A 9,367-nucleotide genomic window follows, 5' to 3' on the forward strand; every position below is an offset into this window, starting at 1 on the left:
CAGAACTGCCAAACCAATACTGAAGAAAAAGAATGAATCTGGAGGAATAATCCTCCCAGACTTCACACAATACTACAGAGCTACAGTAATCAAAACAGCATGGTATTGGTACACAGACAGACACATGGATCATTGGAACAGAATACAGAGCCCAGAAATAAACCCACAAACTTTTGGTCGAATAATCTTCAACAGAAGAGGAAAGAATATACAACGGAGAAAAGACAGTCTCTTCAGCAAGTGATGTTGGGATAATTGGACAGCTGCATGTAAATCAATGAAGTTAGAACACTCCCTCACACCACACACAAAAATAAACTAAAAATGGCTTAAAGACTTAAACATAAGACAAGACACTATAAATCTAGAGGAAAACATAGGCAAAAAACATTTTCTGACATAAATATTAGCAATGTTCTCCTAGGGCAATCTACCTAGGCAACAGAAATAAAAGCAAAAATAAACAAATGGGACCTAATTAAACATACAAGCCGTTGCACAGCAAAGGAAACCATAAGCAAAACAAAATGACAACCTATGGAATGGGAGAAAATATTTGCAAATGATGCTACTGACAAGGGCTTAACTTCCAGAATATTTAAACAGCTCATATAACTTGATAACAACAACAACAACAACAAAAGCCCAATCCAAAAATGGGCAGAAAACCTAAAAAAGCAGTTCTCCAACAGACACATGAAAAAATGCTCAATATTGCTAATTTTCAGAGAAATGAAAATCAAAACTACAATGAGGTATCACCTCACACCAGTCAGAATGGCCATCACTAAAAAGTCCACAAATGGTAAATGTTGGAGAGGGTGTGGAGAAAAGGGAACCCTCCTACACTGCTGGTGGAGATGTAGTCTGGTGCAGCCATTATGGGAAACAGTATGGAGATTCCACAAAAAATTAAAAATAGACTTACCATATGATCCAGCAATCCCATTCCTGGGCATGTATCCAGAGGGAACTCTAATTCAAAAAGATACGTGCACCCCAATGTTCACAGCAGCACTATTTACAACAGCCAAGACGTGGAAACAACCTGAGTGCCCATCAACAGATGGACAGATAAAGAAGATGCGGTATTTTTTTTTAAATAGAGCATTACTCAGCCACAAAAGCATGAAATACTGCCATCTGCAGAAATAAGGATGGACGTGGAGAATATGACACTAAGTGAAGTAGTAAGTCAGACAGAGAAAGACAATTACCATGTGATGTCACTTATACGTGGTATCTAAAAAATAAGACAAACGAATCTACATACAGAACAGTAACAGACTCATAGATAACAAACCTATGGCTACCAAAGGGAAAGGGAGCAGGGAGGGATGAGTTAGAATTTGGGATTAATAGGTACAAACTACTATACAGAAAACAGATAAGCAACAAGGATTTACCCGATAGCACAGGGAACTATATTCAGTAATTTGTAATAACCTATAATAAAAAATAATCTGAGAAAGTATACATAAAACTGAATCACTTCTTTATACACCTGAAGCTAACACAATATTGTAAATCAGTTATATCTCAATTAAAAAAACCAAAAAACCAAAACTCCCACAGTGAGCCCATGGTAATTCATGATGAGTTAGCTAAGGTAATTTGGTAATCAGAAAAAAAAAAAAAAAAGGCTGTTAGAGCTACTAAATAAATTCAGCAAAGTAGCAAGACACAAAGCCAAGAACACACAAAAATCAGCTGCATTTGTATACACAAACAGTGAACAGTATGAAGGAAATTACAAAAACAGTTCCATTTACAATAGCTTAAAAATACTCAGAAATTGACTTAAACTTAACTAATACTTAAAAAATTATTAAGGAAGTGAAAGAGTTGTACAATGAAAACCACAAAACACTTCAGAAAGCAATTAAAGAAAACATAAATTGACAGAAATGTCCGATATTCAAGGGCTAGAAGGGTTAATATTGTTAAGGTGTCAGTATTACCCACCAAAGCAGTCTATAGATTCAGTGCAATCCCTACCAAAGTTCCAGTGATACTTTTTGTAGAAATAGAAAAACCCACCCTGAAGTTCATATGGGAGCTCAAGGGACTGAGAATAGCCGAAGCAATCCTGAAAAGAACAAAACTGAAAGATTCACACTCCCTGATCTCATAGTTACAGTAATTCCAAACTGTGATTCAGGCATAAAGACATGTATAGGAAATGGGATGGGAAAGAACAGAGAGCCCAGAAAGAAACCCTCACATACGTGACTTTTCACAAGGATGCTGAGACCATTCAGTGGAGAAAGGACAGCGTTTTCAACAAATGGTGCTGGGAAAACTAGGTATCCACATGTGAAAGAATGAAGAAGGAACATTAACTCAAAACAGTTTGAAAGCCTTGTGACACCCAGTGGGTGTGGGCTCGGGGACAGAACGCCCCATCCTGTGGGAAGGCCAATCCGCCTGGACCAGAGAACCTGCAGGCCCACTGGCCCCGCTGCTCTGTTGTAGGGAGTCAGCCCCCCAGGAAAGGCCTGGCTACAGATCACGCACAGAACAGATGTGCAAACAGTCCCTTCAACAGAAACTCCGAGGGACTCCTTCACTGATGGACAGTCATAAGCATGCTGGGAACCGTCAAGAGAGCAGACTTTTGGGGAAGAAGACCTGAGTGGGGGGCACTGGGCAGTCCCTCTCCCTCCCACTCCTCCCACTGCCACTGGCCTGACACCTCCTGCGGCTCTCCCCCACTGGAGGGAGCACAGGAGCAGAAGGGCAGGCACCCCTTCCCTCCATGCCTCTGCCCACTCAAGGCCCAGCAGCACCCTGGCTCTTCCCTCCGCCTCAGCCCACCCCCGCAGGTGCCTGCTCCCTTGCTCCCACAGGGCAAATACAACTTCCCCCTGGAGCCATACTGCCCACTGGCTCCTGCCCACTTTCCCAATACCACTTCGTGGCTAAAGCTCTTAACCAAAGCGCCTTGTCCGCAGCCACTCTCACGGCCCCACCATTCACTGCTCTACACTTAGCTGCATTCCCACCACTCTAAGGAGACTGGTCACCAGTGACCCCGTGTGGCCGAGTCCAACCATCTTCTCTCCATCTGGATTGGAGCTGTTGTAGCCCAGCTGAGCAAACCCTTTTCTGCAACATGCCTTCCCCGCGAGGTTCCCACGACTCCGTGCTCCCCTCCAGCCTCCTTCCTTGGATCCCCTTTGGCTGACCTCCACCAACATGGCTGCTTTTGGGCTGCCACAGCCCCTCGAGCCCTACACTGTGCTCCTCCAGGAAAGCTCCTTCTGTTCCATGCTCCAAACACCTCTGACCTCTCCCACACACGCTGGATCTCCTGCAGCAGCACCCAAGGGGCACCTCACACTCGATTCCTCTCAAAACCTTACTGTTGTATGAGCTCCACTAAGGTCATTAAATATTTCCCAAAGGAGAAATTTAGATACAATAAATAGTGGTGAATAAAGTGATCAATACAATGTACACTAACATCTCACCGTGGTGCCTGACAGAAAAACAGGCAAGAGCTAAGAGGAGAGACTCTCCGGACCTGGGGCAGAAAGTGAGGAGCTCAGAGGGGAGACACAGAAACTGGCCAACTCAAGCCTTCACAGGAGGACAGGCTGAAACAGTTGTTTTAAAAAACTGAAAGACACCCACCAGAAAAACAGGAAAAGAAACAACGAGAAAGTCCAACAAATTAAAACTAAAGTAAAACGGCAAGCCCAAGGTTCCACTTATCAGTAATCAGTTGTAAATGGATTAAATTATTCTATAAAGACAAAGGTTCTCAGATTGAGTTAAAATACAGCTACAAAATAAAAGGATACAAAAAGGTTGAAAATAAGCAGATAAACAAGTAAGGCTTTAAATGGGACAAAATGGGCTTTTCTGTTTGATAACATTCAGGAACACTCATGCATCTAATAACATGCTCTTGAAAGATAAAGTGAAACTGGACAGACATTTCATAAGCAACAAAACCCCAGGCACCTCGAGCCATAGTGAGACCTTCCTTACCTCTCCCAGAAATCAACAGAGCAAGAGGACACCAGAAGCCAGCACACAGACCTGCTGACTAACACAAGGAGGAGACCTCAGCCCGGGGAACAATGTAACCAGCTGCAGAGGATACATTCTTCTCGAGCAGCAGAGGAACAGTCACAAACAGACTGTTATTAAGCCACAATAAAATCTCAAAAGATTCTACAAATCACATGAAGTCTTCAAGTGACCGTATCTATCACACCTTAGAACTGTAGGATTAAAAAATTACAAAAAGTTACCCTCCCTCCCCTAATCTATCCACTTGAAAAACTGTCAATACCCTTCTGAATAACGCAGGTTAAAGACAGAACTGAGGGTGAAATTACTAACTACTCAGATGAGAGCAGCAGGGAGAGCAGTATGAGGCAGGTCGTGGCACAGAGCCGGAAGGACAGAAAAAGGGACCAGCCTCAGCTGCGGACACAGATGCATGCAGCACCCGAAGCCGTTGAGCACTTCCCTCCGGGAGCCAGAGCAGTCGTAAGACAGAATCCAGAAAGAAAGGGAAATGGGGACGGCTGAAGTACGAACATCAACACAGACCCCATCAACGCTGGCTGTTGGGAAAGGCTTACACATTTCTGGACCTCGGACCAAGAGGAACAGAAAAGGGTAGCAGAGAGTAACATTAGGTAGGAGCCAGTACAAAAACAGCTTTAAAATTATAGCAGAATGGAGCGTATAACCCTGCTGGGTTTTGGTCTTGCTGTGCTGGTAGTGGTAGTGGTCCTGGGGCCCATGTCCTGAACAGCCTGTCACACAGGAGCCTTTCCTCACCTGAAGTGTTAGTCACAACCCAGACGACAAACACTTGATTCAGAGGAAATGAAACGTCTTGTAGGAAAAGTTTCCACCTTTTACACAGAATAGGTGAAAGACACTATCCTCAATACGTAAAGAAAGTAGAGAAACTAATTTTACGAGAAATAAACAGTGAAGTTGGGGGAAAAGCAGAAACACAAGCAAGAACATATGAAAAATATATTCAACCTATCTGGAAACAAAGATATGTATGTAAAAGCATAAAAAAGTCTAAGAACACACACCAAATTTTAATAGCAACAAGGAATAAAAGCTGGGAGGTGAGTGAGAAACCGGAATTTTCACCACTTCTGAGCCCATGTATTTCTGTAGCATTTTTACAAAAGAAAACATACTACTGGAATAGATGTTTAAAACTGAAAAAAAATTATTGCTAATGTTCAAAATGATTTAACTTCAAGGATACTCACTAATAGGAATGGAAAGAACCTCCTCATGATTCCGAGTCTCCCACAATCTCTCTGACGGTCCACTGCGTCTGCTTATCTGACTCTCAGACCCTAACTCATGGGCACTTGTCTGTGGGACATGCGCCCTGGGAAAGGACCCGTTCAAGAGGAAAACCGGCCGGCTGGGTACCACCACTGAGTGCTCCCGGCTGTCCCAGCAGACATGAAAGGTCTGCTCTCTCAACCACTGAACCCCACGGCCACAGATGCCTCAAGTGCCTGCCCGGGCTCCCCAGCTAAAGGCTGGGCTCCCGTCAAACCTCTACCGAGATGCAGGGACATGCCGCACTTGGGCTGGGGTGCGGCAAGAACCCCCCTCCCAAGAAGCAGGCTGCGGGGCCAGGGCTCGGGTACTGACCGTGGCCGGGGGTCAGCAGGCTGCTCAGGTAGGGGAAGCTCACTCTCCGCAGCTCGGCCAGCTTCTCCTGCAGCTGGCGCACCTGGCTGTCCGAGCGGCTGACCCTCTGGCGCAGGGCCTTGAGCTCGCCATTCTTCTTCTCCACCTGCTCCCGCAGGCAGCACACCTGGCTCTTGCTCTGCCGCGAGGAGAAGCAGTATGAGTGTAGCGAGTCGATGAGCTTGCAGGCGCCCGAGGCCGATAGGATGACCTCGTTGATGGACATGGGGCTGGCGTCACTCTGCTCGCTCTGCACCGCCTCGGCGGCTGGCTGCGGGGTGACATCGGCGGGAGGTGCTGAGGGGCTCTGGGAGGGCTTCTGAGGTGTCGCCGTCAGGGATGAGGTCGGGGGGCTCTGCACAGAGCCCTTGTCGGGCCCCGGGCCAGTCCCACTGCAGCCTGGCTCCACGTCCCTCTTCAGCCTCTTTCGGTCGACAGGCTCGCGGGGGACAGATGGCCTCTCTCGGGTGTGCTTGGAGGAGAAACTGTACGAATGGAGCGAGCCAATAAATTTGCAGGCCCCAGATCCCAGGGGGGTAAAGTCATCCATGGAAATGCCACTCTTGTCCACCAGGCCCCCGGCGGGGGACGTGGCGTTCTCATCACCTGCGTCTCCAGTGAGCGCGCTGGCTGCTCCCTGGCTGCCAAACATGGCAGGGGCCGGACCACCATCTGGACTTCCTTCCGGGGCCTGCGGGGCCTGTTCTGGACTGGCAGCTCCCGGGGCGGCCCTGGGTGTGGCTTTACCCTGCAGTGCAGCCCGCTTCGCCTTGCGGGACTCCGGCTTGGCCATTGGGCTTTCACTCGAGGACGATGTCGACCCTGCAGCTGCCTTCCCGTCCCCGTCACTTGAGTGTGCCCTCACACCCCCCGAGGCCTTCCTGGTGTCCCTCCTCCTGGTGCGGCCATGGCCTCCAGCCCCCCTCTTCTTCTCAGCCAGGTGGAAAATGGAGGGCACGGCCGTGGGCTTGAGCAGGCGGTGCTGATCCTCCAGTCTCTTGGAGAAGCTGTCTTTGGTGAAATGTTCGCTACAGAGGAAAGAGTACTTAGTGGGGGTCCAGTTATCCCTCTGAACTGCCTTTAACCACTGGATCAGACGTTTTGAGTCCTTTAGGGGAAATCTGCAGGACAAGTGACAAATTAGAAAGAAAGAATTATATGTCTCCCTGTGGTTTCATCAAAGATAAAAGCAAAACAGGTGTTTCTGCAAACACCCAAAACTGTATTGACTTTACCCATTTAAGAACTTGATAAAGATTTAAGGAATAACTTTTACTTGCAAGTCATTGCTGGAACAAAATGATGAAAGGCCCATGACCTACCCTTAAGGAGCTTACGGTCTGCAGGACAAATAAGGAAAGGTGAATAACTCTTCTAAGGCCGTGGCAAATGCCCTGCAGGGATACAGATGGCATCAGGACCACAGGAGAGGCTGCGGGAAGCCCTGGAAACAGTTCCTAGAAGGTCACAGCTGACCAACCCTCCTAGTGAGCCTGGGATGCAGGACTCTGGGTGCTAAAAGGGCTGGCTGGCCCCCCACTTAGAAGTCAGGCCAGCTGTCAGGCAGCAGAGACGGGTGCCTGAGGCCAGTAAAGCATCCCAGACACCCACGAGGTGCCCGGTCCCAGCTGCGGCTCCAGCAGCTGAGGAGGTGAGACTCAAAGGCTGCAGTTTTGCGTTCCCACCAAACTCCCACTGCCAAGAGTAAAACTGCTCCCTTTAAAAATCAACCAGCCCTTGGAAGATACTGAATAAGGTATTTAATATATGTATTTTCTCATTCAAGCAAGATCTTTATTTAGAAAACTGACAAAACTGGACATGCAAGGGTGAGGACGGTCATTCTGGAGGGCTATTTGCTCCACCTGAGGTCACCTAACCCACCTGAGGCTGCTGTGGACCAGGACCAGGGCGGATAACAACTCATCAGGAAGCTCTGAGCAACTTGACCTTCTAAATTTCCTCAATGCTCTGGGAGCCCATTTCCCAAAGACCCCTCCCTTCCCATGTCCTTTGCCCCATACCAGTTTGACCATTCTGAACGCCAAGAGCAGCCTTCTCTGCAGCGCTCTGCCTCCATTTTCAAAAACAGTAACAAAACTATTGGCTCTGAAGGAAACTCAAGAAAGCATGGCGGCTGACCCCTGAAATAACCTATTTCCATTTTGATAGATTGTAACAACTTAAGACAAAGCAAACCACTGCGAACTTTCCAGTAAGATTATAAAGAACAATCTTCACCCACCTCTTTAAAACTTAAATAACACCTTGCAACATGAAACAGAACAGTATCTGGGAGATTTTTAAAGCAGAGTTTCTTCTGTTCACTATTCTGGGACCTCCAGCGCGGAAGCTGCAGAAAAGGTCTCGCTGAAATAGGCTGAAATCTGCAGCCTTCACGAGGCAGGCCAGGCCGGGGAGAAGGCAGCCCCCTCGCCCTTCCTGGGGCCAGGCTCCGCGCAGGATGCTGTCAGGACGTCTCCCCAGGACTCACCTCCACGCGGTAGCTACCTCTCCCCGGGGCTGGCCGCGAGGCCCTTCCAGCCACAGCGCGCCTGCAGAGTGCTAATCCACGAGGCACAAGCTGCGTCTGGTCGGCTACATTCCCTGATCGCAAAGATCAAGGCAGGCTCCCCCGCGACGGGAAGAGCAGAAAAGTCACAGCACACGCAAGGGGACAACTGACCTACGGAAGAGCGTTTCCAGAACACACCGCTTCTGGAAACTGGCGGGGCCAACCCGAATCAATGGGGCGCGGGGTGGCCGCGGGTTGGGGGAGAGGGCGGCGGAGACTGCGGGTGGTCGCCGAGTGGCCGGGGTCCCGGGGGACCGGTGGCCGCGGTGGCCCGAGGCGCCCGGCCCAGAGACGGCGGCCGGGCCAAGGTCACACAGCGCCGGCGCTGACTCACTCGCAGGACCGGCCCGAGGCCCGGCGCTCTGGGCGTCCCCGCGTCGGGCCGGGCCGCTCGGCCTCAGTTTCCCGGGGGGCCGGGCTGGGCCGAGCCGGGCCGGGCCGGGCCGGGCGGGGGCGTGGCCCGCGGGCCGCGCGGGCGGCGGGCCGGCAGCGGCGGGCGGGGCCCAGTTACCTGTGGAAGGAGACGGCGCGTTTCTCCCCCTTGCCCTGCCGGTTGGAGCAGTTCGCGGCCGCGCAGCAGATCACCATCTCGGGCCTCCGGCCGCAGCGCCGCCGCCAGGCTCCGGCCCTCGCCTCGCCGCGCCGAGCCCCGAGCGGGACCGCCCCGAGGGGAGGGCGCGCGGCGACACGGCTGCGGGACGTGGGAGCCGGCCCCGCGGCTCCCGCCGTACGGCAAGATGGCGGCGCCCGGCGGTCCGCCGCCCGGCCGCCCGGCCCAGCCCTCGGCGCACCCGGGATCCCCGACACCGGGCGGGGCGCAGCCCACCGCTCGCGGCGTCGGGGGTGGGCGGGAGCGCCCCGGGCTGGCGGTGCCGTGCGGCGACATGGCGGGCGGGGCGCGTCCGTACGGCAAGATGGCCGCGCCGGCGGGCCTGCGCGCGCGACAGGCTCACGCGCCCGCCCCGGGGCTCTCCTGCCCTCCCGCGGCTGCTTCCGCGGCCCCGACGGGTCGCTGCTGGGGCTCCCGGGACGCACGACGCAAGCCGCCGAGGAGCCGATTGTGCGGGCCAGGGCTCCGTGCTGGGTCCGCCGTACGCCAAG

The 9,367-nt window shown here is 51.3% G+C and overlaps 1 protein-coding gene across 2 annotated transcripts in view; it reads right to left on the bottom strand.

The window, feature by feature from the left end:
- Positions 1-9,363, bottom strand: part of THAP4 (THAP domain containing 4) — a 32,795-nt gene extending 23,432 nt beyond the window's left edge. Inside the window, exons 1-2 of one of the 2 annotated variants that reach the window (XM_032480784.1) lie at positions 8,778-9,363; positions 5,653-6,812 (exon numbers count right to left, since the gene is read on the bottom strand). In XM_032480784.1, the coding sequence (XP_032336675.1) occupies positions 5,653-6,812; positions 8,778-8,854 (1,237 nt within the window). In that variant the 5' untranslated portion in view covers positions 8,855-9,363. The other variant, XM_032480785.1, reaches the window with a different exon arrangement.
- Between the last annotated feature and the right edge of the window lie 4 nt (positions 9,364-9,367).

The sequence above is a fragment of the Camelus ferus genome, chromosome 5, assembly GCF_009834535.1.
Source record: "Camelus ferus isolate YT-003-E chromosome 5, BCGSAC_Cfer_1.0, whole genome shotgun sequence".
In the NCBI taxonomy this organism is placed as follows: Eukaryota; Metazoa; Chordata; class Mammalia; order Artiodactyla; family Camelidae; genus Camelus; species Camelus ferus.